The 14,804-nt window shown below is 41.3% G+C and overlaps 2 protein-coding genes across 4 annotated transcripts; one reads left to right on the top strand and one right to left on the bottom strand.

Moving 5' to 3' along the window:
• The first annotated feature begins 673 nt into the window (after positions 1-673).
• zgc:113425 (uncharacterized protein LOC541425 homolog) lies at positions 674-9,916 on the top strand. Of its 3 annotated transcripts, none has more exons than XM_068714160.1 (6): positions 675-1,120; positions 1,530-1,589; positions 2,670-2,801; positions 7,636-7,782; positions 8,952-9,009; positions 9,429-9,916. In XM_068714160.1, exons 1-6 carry the CDS (start codon positions 956-958, stop codon positions 9,533-9,535), a joined length of 669 nt encoding a protein of 222 aa, XP_068570261.1. In that variant the 5' UTR covers positions 675-955; the 3' UTR covers positions 9,536-9,916. The 3 variants fall into 3 exon arrangements, with proteins under 3 accessions (XP_068570262.1, XP_068570261.1, XP_068570260.1); XM_068714159.1 differs by having other exon boundaries at positions 677-1,120; positions 9,426-9,916; XM_068714161.1 differs by lacking the exon at positions 2,670-2,801 and having other exon boundaries at positions 674-1,120; positions 9,426-9,916.
• Positions 9,917-14,282, bottom strand: rab33ba (RAB33B, member RAS oncogene family a). The gene is made up of 2 exons (XM_068714157.1): positions 13,750-14,282; positions 9,917-12,819 (listed from the first exon to the last, which is right to left on the bottom strand). Exons 1-2 carry the CDS (start codon positions 13,975-13,977, stop codon positions 12,319-12,321), a joined length of 729 nt encoding a protein of 242 aa, XP_068570258.1. The 5' UTR covers positions 13,978-14,282; the 3' UTR covers positions 9,917-12,318.
• Positions 14,283-14,804: the final 522 nt, after the last annotated feature.

Raw genomic sequence — 14,804 nt, 5'->3', positions numbered from 1 at the left:
CTGCAGCAAAGGCCTACACTGAGCTTGTTCCACTTATCAAACCTAATTATGTGTCCATATGCTACAAAATAAAGCCAGATGTAAAGAAAATTAAATAAAATTAGTTATTGTGTATTTCTGCTGCTAATATTTATCTAATAATGATAGTTTCATGTTGCTATTAGTATTGAGTGCTAAAGACAAAACTATTTTACTTTTTATGTTTGGAGATTTGAGGATCAAAATTAAGACCTGTCTAATAGGTTATGCTAAAGTGGATTATTGCAATGTTGAAAACTAGGTAGCTAAGCTAAAACAATTTGATTAATATTTTTCATAAACCTGATGATGAAGAGCTGATCTTGCGTGAATTTGGCAAAAAATGTTTTTAGCAAATCAGTTTTTTTTAACATTTATTAAGTGATACAGTGTGTAACCAATTTGCAGGTAGTATCGGGAATTAACATTTTTCCGGCAGACCAGAGTAATGTTCCCCATTCTACAGGTAAAATGTAGAAACCTATTGCAGGTTTTGGCGCATAAATTATAACTCCTAAATCCTTAGATTTAATTGAGGGACATACTGCTTTTGGTGAATTGTTTTAAATCGGTAAATCCTAACGCGGGAGTAGGGGGCGGGGCTTGACTGCCTGAGAGTCCAAACTCTGGGCATAAACTCTGTCGTTTCCACCTGCTGCCCGGTCAGCAAGTTAATGGATAAACCTCTACCTGCTGAGCGAATAGTGAAACCAGCCTGCTGCCCGGAACATACAGTTGGAGAGAAGTCTTTCAGAAACGGGTGCCATAGTTGTTACCACCGGGACTCGTGTTTTTGACTAAGAAAGCCCACAAAAGTACACCAAGTATCAAGGCGAGTCAAACGTCAAGTTTCACCCAAGAGCTCAAGCCGTCTCCTCTGACCGTGGAGAGATCGGTAGCAGGCATAGCAGCGGGGCTTTCTAGCGGTAAACTGGAGATGGACCGATACAGGTACTTCATTTTCAACCAGAAGAGCGTGCTCGTCCACGGTATCCTCCAGCTGGCTTGTGCGGGTCTTTGTGTGGTGTGTGGGTTCATAGACGCTGTTTTCCGCAACGATACCGCGCTGAGTACCACCAGGACACCGGTGTGGGGAGGACTGGTGAGCTGTCGATCCTCTATCAAAAAGTCTTCAGGAGTAATCAATACGGCCTCGTGAAGCGGTATCACAACTGTGACTGTGACCACCGGGAGTGTCCGTGCTCTTCTGTGTGAATAACATACAGGTTAACTGACATCAGTCAGATCTGAATGTATAAATCATAATGTAACATGCTTACAAACATAATAATCTTTTTCTTGTTATCCCAATATGTTTGTCGATAAGGCCGCGGTAGATTTCCTGAATATTGAGTCTGGTGTGAACCTCGTGTAAGAGATACGGGATGTAAAGGGACTAATAACAACAACCTGTTGAAGTCGCGTGCCTTGAATTTGGCAAGCAGCCAAGCCTTTGTTCCAGCCTGCTGCTTGTCTGTCGTGTTTCTCAGGTCATTCTCACTTCCTTTTAGGTCATGGCCTCTCCAGGTGTACTGGCGCTGTTTGCCTCCCAACGGAAAAACTCCATACTGGTAAGTGTGGTGGTTCCTTCACTCTTCCTAGCTCTGTATGTGACTTTTTCTCCAGGCAAGTGGAGTTCTCCAAAAAGTTATTTTTGGTGTTCACAAGGTAGAAAGAACACTATTCATTCAGACACTTGGTAAATATGTGAGACTGAATTGATAATATCATAGCACACCTTATTTATTTTCAATAATTATTTTTAGGATTTTGATCTCCTACCTCTGTTCTTATGGTAGCTTATGTATATATTCACCAAACACTACATTTGGAAACATTCTATCTTTTCTCAGCAGTGGTGTGCACAGACACTGCATTGTAACCCAAATTAAGCCTAACCCCAACCATGGAGTCCAAGGCTATGAGGAACTTTGGTTTTAACAGAGAATTTGATACTATAGCCCGACCAATGCTGGGTTTTTGAAGTTCATACTGACATCAGTTTCAAAAATGTAAAAATTAAAATTTCTATTGACGATCTTTATACGGAACTCTTCAGATTTTTTAAGGAATATTGTGTAGCAATTAGAGGGCTCTATTGGCAGAAATGGAATATATAATTATTCCAAAAATAACTTAAATTACTGAGGAAATTAGGGGATGTTATAATCCCCTGAAAATAAGAAATGTAGTGTTTTTGTGACATTATAGATAGTTTTTTATGTTTAAAAACAGTTTTTTTGGCAAGTAAAGATTATACAGCTGACGACCCTGAGTAAAGTAATTTCACTTCCATCTAAAATGGAAGTGAGAACACACAATGATGCAATTCGGAAGCACCCTAGTTCAGGCCAAAGAATACTGTGAATCGGTCAAGCTCTATTCGACACAAGATAGAGGGCCAAGCAAGTGGGAGTTCTCTGCTAGCCCAAGACTTTGAACTCACATAGAGGAAGGCATGACTCCTCTCTGCATGATATTTGTAAAATGAACCTAAAATATTCTAATTGGATTACATTCTTTAAACTAAATTGTATATTAAGGAATTAAATGAATAATCAGTCGGTAAAAGAAATACACAAATTCTCTCTATCTTACACAGATGTACAGAGTGTCCATTTCTTTTGCCAAACTTGTCTTCCCTTCCCCAGGTGAGTGTGATGGTGTTTGCAGCCGGACTCTCCTGTGTGGCTGCAGTGTTTGTATCAGGTTACTCCTGTCTGACACTCACCTATGGGGAGGAGGACAAAGAGGTCTTCCACCACCACGACAGTCCTCAAGTGGTAACACACACACACACACACACACACACACACACACACACACACACACACACACACACACACACACACACTACTACAAAAGATGTTTTAATCGGTCAATCGTGTAGACTATCCTCACAGTGGACTTGGTAAACAAGGTTGTAAGTAATTAAATGAATAATGCCCAATCATTGGTATTGGATGGAGCCATCATTAATGTTATAGTAACACCTGTAATTTGCCTCTAGGGAAAATGCATGTGAAGACCTGGCCCTAACAAAAACAAGCTAAAACTGCTGTAAAACTAAATGTACAAAACACACTCTGAAACACTTAAACTAAACTAAAACTAGCATACCCACTCTGAAAAAAACGAACTAAAAGTAAACTAAAATTAAAATATATCTACAATGTTTTGGAGGACCTAAATACTTCTTGGCTCAGTTGAAGTTTTTTTTTCCACAACAGCGGAAAACACAGGGTGGGCACTGTTGTTATGGTAAATGGACTGTACTTTTATCGTGCTTTTCTAGCCTTCCAACCACTCAAAGCTCTTTAACACTACATGTTATGTCATTCACACCCATTCATACACTGATGGCAGGGGCCACCATGCAAGGTTCCACCTGCCCATCAGGACTCTTAACTAATCATTCATACAACATTCACACGCCGCAGGCACGGTCTACGGGAGCAATTTAGGGTTAAGTGTCTTGCCCAAAGACACTTGGACATGGACTAGTGGAGAACAAAACAAGGGAATCCTCTGTTGGAGGAGCTGCAGCATTTATTTCTGCTCAATCTGCAACTTCCACTTGAAATCTAACCGCTAAACTAACTCTCTTCTGCCACGCTGCCAATTCATTCCCTTGCACAAATTTGCCACCACTCTTTCTCGCTGCACAGCTCACTTCCCACTACACTCACACTGGCTCTGCTATTCTCTAAATGACCTGCGCTACTCTTACAACAACTGGCTCTGGATGGGGCCCTTTTCACATTTTTGCATTAGCCTCCGTGGTTCTCCTACACACTTGGCACATGGGAGAAGTTTCAACTGGTTGCAATCTGCAACCTCCCTGCTGTGAAAACATCACATCATTGCAATTGTATTGCAAGTACTCAAGTTTCTCGGCTACATTTTTAACTACACTTTACATCATTCGACCACATGATAACATTTTAATTCACCTTTCCCCAATAATCAGTTTTACTGAGTAGAGCTTGAGTGCACCATAATGCAAGTCAATGCAGCCTCAGTTAGCGTTAGCTGTTTAACTCCATGCTGTCGACAGATGATTCAGTCACTGTGATTACTCGGAACAGCATGCATTACATTGAATTACAATATAATAAGTATCTGATCAACTTAGTTGTTCCCAAGGTTTTTAAGGTTTTTCCTCCACTAGTGGTGCAACGGATCATAAAACTCACATTTCGGATCGTACCATAGATCAGAGTCACAGATCGGTTTAAATATCGGATCGGCACAAAAGGAAAAAAGGGAGCAAATATAACTTTTAGAGATCCTTGATCATGTTTTTTTTTTGCCGCTGATATTAATTGCAGATTATTGATGATCCATACTGGGAGATACAGATCCCTTTGTTGTTTGATTATAGCAGCTGGTCTTCAAGGCTTCACACTTTTTTGCCACTGTCCCAAAAATCATTTCAACGACTCTAAAGTCGGTGTGACTTTAGAGTCGTTGAAATGATTTTCCTTCAAAAATTCTAAATGTTATCCTTTTACTATGTCAAAGTAATTTATAGTGTTTTTTCATAAAGGCACACAATTCAAATGATTAGGAAATAAGATTTGTTTTAATCAATGAAAATACAATCTTTTGTCATTGGTAGTAAACAGGTTATAGTTCCCTCTCTAATATCTATTAATGTTTCTGTGAAAATATCTCCTTCAAACAACTGCATTTATTCAAGTTTCTCACCAACACTACATTTTACAGATTACATGTGAACACATCATAACATAATTTACCTTCGCCCAATACTGATTTTCACAGAACAGAGCCTGAACGCATCACAATATAACTGAACGGAATCTTTGTTCGTTGCCCATTAACTACTTTACCAGCTCTCCTTCAGTCAATTTCAACACGGATTGGTTGTTTACAATTTAACAATATTAAAGATCAGTGTCTAGAAAAGGATGAATGATGTCCTGATTGCATATTTCACTGAGCATTGGTGGATAACGATGTCAGCACAATTTTATTTTACACTGTGATGGTGAAGGTAAACTGTGTAATTAATCCGTGGTTCACGTGTGCCGAACCGTGAGGGGTGATCCGTACGGATCAGGGATCGACAATGATCCATTACACCACTATTATTCACTCACGGCAGCAACATGTCTGTGTGCCGTCATTAAAACTATCATATGCCACACATGTGTGGCCTACATGTGACCATCAAAAAATCTGAATTATTAAACTAATCTGCCGGTTATTCAGCAGTTTTGATCAGCCGATCGATCGATGCATCTCTACTGGAGGAGCTCAGTCGAGTCTGAGATAATACATTTGGGCTTGAGACTAAAACATGTAGAACACAAAGTCTCAAACCGGGGCTATGGAGGTTGAAATACACTGTTCAAAAATTCCATATGAGAGCAGGTTCACAATAAGGCTCATGTGACAGACGTGAGAGAGTCTGGAGACGCTGTGGCGAACGTTATGCTGCCACTATAAGCGGTTTGGCGGTGAGTCAGTGATGGTCTGGGGAGGCATATCCTTGGAGGGTTGCACAAACCTCCATGTGCTAGCCAACGGTGCCCTGACTGCTGTTAGGAACCGGTATGAAATCCTCAAACCCATTGTCAGAACATGCATCTGATGTAGCACCACAGACTATCCAGGAGCTCACTGATTGGTGTCTGCTAGTGTTTCGCAGTTTTAGCTAGCTAGTTAGTTAGCTGACAGGAGATAACTAGCTAAAACTGTGCAACACTAGCTACAGAACAAACACCATTGGGTGATAATATTGCAGATGTGTCTGGCTATATTTCCGGCGATATCACCACCGTGGTCAGTATTTGAGAGACAGCGAGATCCTCCTTGTGGCACTGGCACCTCAGTGGCACTTCAGCGGCAAGCGTCAGTCAGGTGCCACAACTGTGGCAGTCGTTCGGCGCTCGTTCGTTCGGCGCTCGTTCGTTCGGCGCTCGTTCGTTCGGCGCTCGTTCGTTCGGCGCTCGTTCGTTCGGCGCTCGTTCGTTCGGCGCTCGTTCGTTCGGCGCTCGTTCGTTCGGCGCTCGTTCGTTCGGCGCTCGTTAATAAGATGCCGAGCTGAGCGGGTAGAGCCGCATTTCCTGACAACACTCATTGTTGTCACGATAGGATTTTGATTAAACTATATTACGAACTGTATTGCATCAAACAATAAACAGATTAATCGAAAAGTAGTAGAAGATTATTGTTGGATAATAATTAATGGATAAATTAATATTAAATCGCATGTAGTCAACTATTGTTGCTAGCATACTCCCATCGGCCCACGTTTATTTATTTATATTTATTTATTTTTTCTTCTAATGTTACATTGGTGTGTGCTTGCACCATAGACTAACAGTTGACTTGCATACGGTCATTCTATTGCCTTCACTTTTATTTTGACATTTGTTTACTACCTGTCTTACTTTGCGTCGCTCTTCAAAAGAAAAAAAACAAATAATCCATAAAACAGACGATCAAAACGTACACGGACCAGAGGGGCAACAATCCTCTGACGCCTAGTGGCACTGCTCTGACTACTGGCGACACTCCTGTGACAACTGTTGGCACTGGCAGCTTGTGGCACATAATGACACCTACATATAAGCAGAGGAAGAGTGAAAATATTAATATTAATATTTAGGCATAACCACTTGTCAGGGTCATTTGGCACTCTGTAGATGCTTGGATGTCACGAAAAAGTGAAAAACAAACAAAAAAGAGTGAAAAACGTATTAGTTATTGATTATTGCAGCTGGTAATGTTTGACTATTAAGGCCTAATAATAAAGATTGTATTTTTATTTCAAAACGGTCTAAATCATGACGTTGATGGCGGAAGTATTTAAATAAAGTAAAAGTTGAACCTGGTTGCTCACAGGCATACCGTTATAAGCCAGCTACATAGATTGACTCATTCGGACCGTTACTGAGTTACATTTCCCATCCGATTTCAATGGGTGCTGTTTATATTCAGGGGTTTATGATCTACGTGTTAGAAAACAAGTTTTTTCTCTAGTTAATTAGAATCTACTATGATGATAAAACTGATTTATGGCAGCTGACCTATCGTAACAACAATGGGTGCTCTCAGGAAATGTGGCTCCGCTCGGCAGCTTATTGACGGGTGCCGAACGAGTGTCGCTCGCTTGCCACAGTTGTGGCACCTGACTGACGCCTGACTGACGCTTGCCACAGACTAGCCACTGCGGTGCCAGTGCCACAAGGAGGATCTCGGCCTTACACCAGTATTTTTTGTCATTGTTTTTATATGGGAGGAAAGCTAGTTAGCTATCTACCAGGAGATTTGTTTTTAGTGACGCTAGCTACCCGGGCAAAAACAAGACTGCAGTTGTTCAGTGCTACTTTGGTTCCAAGGCCGTGGACCTTTTTAACTAAGATCTATTTTCAAAGCTTAAAATGCCCGGCAATATTCATCAATCAAATGGAAAAAGATGTATATTAATTGCCATTAATACCTGGTTGTTTCTAAAATAATTAATACAAAATGTAAAATGTATACATACTCACACACATGTTTGAGGATAGGATTTAATTTCACATCATTGCATCTACGACTAGGCTACTTGATACAAGACTTCTACATTCTTTGTCATTTGCTCAGACGTTTGTGCTTCATCGGATGGTGAAGGGGGCCAACGCCACCATACTGCTGACCTGCACCATCTGCCTGGCTCTCTCCTCTCTCATCGCCTTCGTGGGCTGCCGTAGTCTTCCCTGCTGTGGCTGCTATGATGCCAGAACCGGATTGGTATAGAAGAACGCAGTCACCACAAATGGCTTAAAAATGAGTTACTGTTGCCTGTCAAGCTGTCTGTTCTCCACTACACATATGCTGTTTCCACTGATAGCGATGGGAGATTTACCACGCAATAGTCAAGTCGTTTTTTTGAATAACTGTAGAAAAAAGCAGCCTCCGTCACAGGTGGCTTGTATCAGCTGTAGCTAGCTAGCTGATTAAGCTGATGTTAGCTCCACGAGTTGGTTGAAAAAAGTCTCGTTTTTAAAAGGGTCTTGTATGGAAATGTTATTATGGTAAAAGGCTAAACCTGCATGTTCCAGACAAAATGGCTAATGATCCATGTAGAAGATATAGAAATAAAAGCAATGTTCTTGTATTGCAGTGCATAGCTAGTTAGCCCTAGTATTAAAGTATGATAGGTAAAAAACATAAGCTCAGACATCATTCTTCTCTAGCATCACCCTTTTCATTTTTATGTTCGTTGGGAAAGCAAGGCAAAGGTTAGATTTATGCTTCCTTATTACTATTTTCAAGCAGTGTGTCAATTTTATGAACGAAAAAGCTTTTGAGTACGAGGACTAAAGCCTCGGTTTTGCTTTCAGCAAGAGCGGTCGCACGGGCATTGGTTGGCGTGGAATCGAGACGAGGAAGCAATTGGATCTTAATACTCCGTGCGGGGTTCTCCTTGTGGCAAACCAACATTTTCAAAGCTCCTCAATGTTCTCCACATTTGCAACATATGCAGCAAGCATAAATCTGGCTTTACACATGTCATCTCGGAGAAACTTCACCAAATCTAAGAGAAGCAGGACAGGGCTGCTAACCTTAACATGAACTCTAATATAGTAGAAATGTAACAAAAAAGTGGTTAGCATTAGGCCAGCCGTGCTTACTAGTGGTAAGCTAGAATTGAAAAGTCGCTGTTTGAAAAAAGGAAATTGTATACTTCGAACACCATAATCACAAAGATGCCTTTATTCTGGACATGCTGTGGAATACTGTTCGTGAGTATTGCTGTCAGAAAACAAACACCACTTTGGTGGTTTTTAATGTTTTGCTTCTACTTGACAAAGAACAATCTTGGTGATTACACCGAGTACAAGGCTTTTTTTTCCTCTTTGTAGAAAAGAGTGGTATTATCTCCATGGTTGTGATTCTTTTTTGTGTGTATGTTGCAGGAGACGCTTGTTCCTCAGTGTGACCCAGGGGACACGGAGATGGTTTGTACATGGCAAGGTAACTCATGTTAAATGTTGTCTTTAATGTTGTCTGGGCTGGCTGCGATTGGAAGATCGGCGGTTCAATCCCCGGCTCCCCCAGTCTGCTTAGCAAAGTGTCCTTGGGCAGGATACTGAACCCCAAATTGCTCCTGACCATCGGTGTGTGAGTGTATGTGAATAATTATTTCACATCCTGATGGGCAGGTGCCTCAGCCATCATTGTATGACTGTGTATGTGAATGGGTGAATGTTGACATGTAGTGTACAGCGCTTTGACTGGTCGCAATACTAGAAAGACACTTTATAAATGCAAGTCCATTGACTATCCATTACCATTTCCCAAACTAATCCCTGCACCAAGTTGCTGCTGCTATTACTGTGTTTGGCAGTTTTTCTGCTAACAGTCAAGTGATGTAGTTTTCCTGTATGCAGCAGGAGGTGACGACAGGCTTTTCAGCTGTCCTGCTCACTCCACTGACCAGGGCATCAAGGAGGAGGAGGAGGGTCCTTCTAAACTGCCTCCATATAGCAGACTGACCTGATACACATCCACAGACTTGTCCTACACATTCCTATTTGTTCTCTCCATTCCAGAGGAGGGGGATGGTTATGGATTATGTTTCCTTAAAGCTGTGTATTCACATTTCTTCATTATTGGATGGATGGAATGTTGTAAAGAGATAAATGTTGTTTGTGTTCTTGATTAGACCGAGCACTTTGGATTGTGGCAGTGCCTTTATTTCTCCTTGGCCAAAGGTTTCTGTAGCCAAAATCATTTAAAACCTTGCCAGAGTTGAATACCTGTATATGAAATGCCTAATTCACTGTATGCTGTGTGAAAGTGAGCTATGTTCACAATATATAAATCCAAGATATTTTGTGTATTTAATTAATAAAACCTTTTTTTAAAAAAGATCACAACATTTTGAAATGTTCAGGGTAGTTTATTGCATGACAAAACAATTGCAACTACTTGTCCTGAGTAGTTTCATTCATTAGATCTTTGTCAATTGATACCATTCTGTAAATTTAGGGTTTTCTTTCTGGGCTTTTGTAATGAGCAATACATTTAGTGTTATGTGTTGTTAATGGCTTTAGTGAAGAAAAGGCAAAGAACATTATAGTAGGACCTGGTGTGAAGGATGGGGGCATTGACACTTTAAGAACAAAAGAAAGCAGCAACCAAATCAAACAAACACCCACATGATGTCTTCCTCTGCTGCCACATGACGAGCCTCGATTCCATCTGTGTGCATAGCCTCTGGACACTGAGTCCTGAGACAAGGCCATTTGGTTTGATATACAAGTATGTGCAGCGTGATCAGCAGAGGAGCCACAGGACCAGCTGTGGCCCCCCCACACGTCTAAAACCAGCAACACAGAGCTGCAACCTATGGTGACGACACCTGCTTATGTTGCCTCATGGTTAAACGGTGTCCGCTTTTATCATATACAATGGTGTTCGCCACATGCTGAATGTTGTTTTACAAGCTTACATACAGGATAAGTAGTGGGTGTAGAGGTGCCCACTACAAAGCCTTACAGGCTATGAGAGGTATGTGTTTTTCCTGTTTTATTCACTAGCTAGCCTACACAGTACTAATCTGTACACTTGATTTTGTTGCCTTTCATACAAAGAAAAAGGGAACAGAAAAATACAGCCAACAAAAAAAAAAAAGTTCCTAACAGGTTCCCTTTGCATCCTTTATCATAAAATTCACAGACAATCCCTGGTAACACCCTTCCCCCATCACTGACATCCACCAAACTAACTCTGGTTCTTGAATCAGTTCCATTCAGGATTCTTGAAAACTTGGCGCTAGCAAACTAGTCCACGTTTCCATCAGATTCGACTGAACCGTTATAATCAAGGAGCTAGTTGGCGGATCACATTAATTACCTGCAAGCTTTTGTTCTATCCAAAAAAACAATCATAATAATAATGACTAGTAATGATAAGAAGATGATTTCACACTTGATTTCAAACTGTAGAATATAATACTGCCACGATCATGGTTCCCACTTCAGGTCAAGGAAAAAAATATTAATTTTTTTGTTGGTCAAAATGCTCCTAACAGAACCTGTTCCATGTGGCTGGAAAAGCCATAGTGCAAGAATGAAAAAGCAACAGGTTGGTACTGGAGGATGCCCCTGTGTGTAACTCCGCCCCCAGGTTTGAGCCTCACTGCATCATTTTGAAAACAAAGTAGGCAACAAACGTGAGCCTAACAAAAGGTACTGTCCATCATAAATAGACGTCTTAAACCAGCGGGAAGTATTTTTTCTTGGCCACTTGACCAGTGTGTGTCGGGCAGTAAGGAGCTTCCAACTGCACTTACAATTAGAGTCAATATGATTGAGTATTCCCTTCAGATTCTAGATAAATAAGGATGTGAATATATTTACCAATGTTGTTCTTCAGTAATATTTTTTACCACTAATCTTTTTCTTTTCTTTTTTCAATCAACTGCATCATTTCAATGAGCTTGCTCAGCATGTTTTTATGTTAAGCATAATCAAGGCTTGTGGAGTTTTTGACCACTGATAGCAGCAAATATGCTTTTATGAGCGGGTCCCACATGTAAATGCTCTGCAAGCATGGGCATGCTGGTGATGCAATACACATTGACATTATTCCACTGATTGACACTTGTTGGTGTTAACATGCAATACATATTTTTGAAGGAAATGCATTCAACATGTTTGTGTTATTTAATGCGTTTTGATGAGAAACTGCGTTTGTTTAGAAGAAAACACAGTGGGCCCCCTCAATGGGATGGATGAATTCAATCCAAATAGATTGTATTATATTATAATGTGTTGTGATATTATGTCCACCCCAGGTCTGCATAAAGAAGTTCAATTCTGCTCTCCCATCATATCATAGTGAGGCTCTTTTGTATAGAAAGACATTTCTATGGCATCTCCCTCTCCATGTTTTCTGTTGCCACAGAGCCCATGAAAATAAGAGACTTGAAACTTAAAGTGGTGCTTAACGAAAGAGCAAAACTGAATTAGAATCTGATGGCCCCTTGTTGAAGTTCATTTCAGTTCATCCATGGCAGACCAAAACAACAGCCATACTGTAACTACTACCTCACCACCATTCAAAGTCATTCAGAAAGTGAAGCATAGGGAGAAAAAAAAGTATCCTCTTCTTATGGACAAATTAATCTGTGTTTGTTGATTGTGAAGCCATTCGGCGGGATCCATTCCTCCGTTCTAGACCTCCACACTTTCCTTAGCTCCTTGCGCTTTCAATCCCCTCTGGCTTGTGCAGCATCAGGCTGAAGTTGTCTCCCTCTTTCCTTCCATTTTTCCTCGCTCAGCAGCTGCTGCACCCCCAGCTCTTGGTCCCATCTCCCCCAGCATCCCTCCCCCCACTCAGGTTGATGGTACCCACTGATCCCCCGGGTGGCTGGCTCAAAATCAGAGGCTTTTGAGACTTCAGCTTGTGGGCCACCGTCATGAAAATAGCCTCAACGTGGTCACTGTTTCCTCCGCCATAGTTTCCGTCTCCCTGGCTGTTTGGGTTCTTTGCAGACGTCTCAAACAGGGGCATGGAGTGGGCGTCGGCGAACTGTTGCGCCACGTCTGTCCCCACTTGAACGGAGTCTTGAAGGTCGCACTTGTTTCCAACTAGGATTCTGGGTACCTCTGTGCCCAGCGCGTGCTGCTTGCACTCCTCAATCCATGCTGGGAGGCTGCGGAAGCTGGCAGCGTTGGTCACATCATAGACAAAGACAACAGCATGCACGTTGCGGTAATAGTGCTGCACCATGGACTTCCTGAAGCGTTCCTGACCTGCAGTGTCCCACAGCTGGATCTGTGGGGGGGACAGTTTGGAAATGGATGAGCAGTTATGGATCAAATCCTATTTGTAGGGATGCACCAATCCTTCGTTTACAACCCTGATACCGGTTCCTGGGCTTAGGGTATTGTTTGATACAGAGAACCAATCCTATTCCTTTCCTAACTTTGTGAAGTAGACTGCAACAAATGGATTTAAATGTACTGAATTATTAAATATTAAAACAATGAATCGCACACCAGCAAATTATTTAAAACTGCAGCAACAAATGAGACAAAACTTCAACAGGAATTACAAGTCAAGTATGCAAAGTATATAAGATAGAATTGAACTGAATAGATCAGCCCCATTGTCACGATATCCGATCCAGCAATTTGAGTCAGTATTGACCCGACATCCCTAAATATAGAAGCGCTACATTAACAATGACTTCATTCTAATAACAAAGCCTGATAGATCTTATATTACTCTGTGCCATTGAGCTCCATTGTTGTCCACAAACTATTAAAAACACATTGTTGGTTTTGGTCTTTTTCATGGGATATGTTGACAATAAGAACAATCTAGAAAAACTAACTCAGAAAACTTCGCACCAAACCCCACACAACAATGTGGAAATTGAAATGCAATTTAAATTTCTAAAATTCACAATATCTCAAGCTTGCTGTTGACTTTATCTATTCATTTATGACTTGATGCAAGTCTATTAACCTTTTGGAAGGGCAGTACTACATTCCTGCAGTCACCTCTTTAAATGTTGACCTGTAGGAAGCAAGCTGTAAGCTGTAAACTGTGAACTCGCAGTAACCGTGTATTCAAGTTCGGTCTAACGTCACTATTGTGTGTTCGAGTTTTGCATGAGATGTTCTCTATATCAGACCGCCCAAGATACACAGAGGAACAAAATCTGAATCTTGAATCTAATTCTATTATTTCAGTGCACACCTTGATCTTCTCACAGTCAAACTCGACCAGCCTCTCCCTGAAGTCCACCCCGATCGTGGCCTCGGTCTTCTCGGGGAACTTCCCCGCACAGAAGCGGTAGGTGAGGCAGGTCTTCCCAACACCCGAGTCCCCGATCACGATGATCTTGAAGATGCGGGTCCTCGGCGGCGGAAGAGTCGAGCTCGTCAGAGAGCCGGACAAATCAACCGACGACCCACTCTCCGCCATATCAGACCGACCGGCTGGATGATCAGCGGGGAAAGCCGTCTTTTACAGCTGCGACTCCCGCACCAACAGTCCGTCAAGCTGCCGCCGCTGTGTGGCAAGAGAGCGTCGATGAAAAGCTTCCACGACTGCAACTAAGTTGCCGCTCTTTGCCAAAATTCAAAAGGTACACGTGAGTAATCCACAACAATTATTCGACGTTTAAATATTGTCAATATACTAACAGCATATTTATTTTTACAGTAAACAAGCGCCTCCCTGTGAAGGCACGTAGACGTTGTCCAGGAAAGTGTTTTCTCTCGCGAGATGAATATATGTAACGCTAGGCTCGTTCGAGATGAGCAGTGGAAAGTAGACGAGAGCAGGCGGCAGCAGTGACAAAGAATACACAGGAAATCAAAGAAACAGTTACTTCCTGTTAGATCCGATCTGTAGGCTACTTGTAGTTTACAGACCTCGTTTGGATTCATTCATGTGTGTTTGTAAATATATATTTATGTGGAAATGTGCTTGTATCTGCATTGTATGCTATCTTGTTCTTTTTATGTCTGTCTTTGAAACACTTTGCAGTTCGTTTTGATGTGTTACATTAATGAGCTTTATTATTATCAATCACACAATATATGTTTTTGAGAGTAAGATGAGAGGTCATTTCATATAATCTATTTACTTATTTTTGTCAAAACAGCTTGTGAGGAAAGAGACAGGAAGACGTTCAAATCAGGGAGTACAAAGTATAAAATAAATACCCACAATTATACATCATATTTTTTGTCATTTTCATGGTAACGTGATATGTTGCAGCAAAGTGCTGTCCTATTGGTATTTAC

Source organism: Cebidichthys violaceus, unplaced genomic scaffold (genome assembly GCF_023349555.1).
Source record: "Cebidichthys violaceus isolate CVI_PGR_0920_01 unplaced genomic scaffold, fCebVio1.0.p SCAF_2, whole genome shotgun sequence".
Taxonomy (NCBI): domain Eukaryota; kingdom Metazoa; phylum Chordata; class Actinopteri; order Perciformes; family Stichaeidae; genus Cebidichthys; species Cebidichthys violaceus.
The sequence above is the reverse complement of the archived record's forward strand: the minus strand, read 5'-3'. Positions and strand labels throughout refer to the sequence as shown.

What these genes read in the sequence shown, in the direction of transcription:
- zgc:113425 (XM_068714159.1), top strand. Translation starts at nt 956, where the DNA reads ATGGACCGATACAGGTACTTCATTTTCAACCAGAAGAGCGTGCTCGTC. An exon ending in CACCGGTGTGGGGAGGACTG is followed by an intron (nt 1,121 to 1,529) that starts GTGAGCTGTCGA and finishes ACTTCCTTTTAG; the next exon opens with GTCATGGCCTCTCCAGGTGT. An exon ending in ACCACGACAGTCCTCAAGTG is followed by an intron (nt 2,802 to 7,635) that starts GTAACACACACA and finishes TCATTTGCTCAG; the next exon opens with ACGTTTGTGCTTCATCGGAT.
- rab33ba (XM_068714157.1), bottom strand. Translation starts at nt 13,977, where the DNA reads ATGGCGGAGAGTGGGTCGTCGGTTGATTTGTCCGGCTCTCTGACGAGC. An exon ending in TTGACTGTGAGAAGATCAAG is followed by an intron (nt 12,820 to 13,749) that starts GTGTGCACTGAA and finishes TCCCCCCCACAG; the next exon opens with ATCCAGCTGTGGGACACTGC.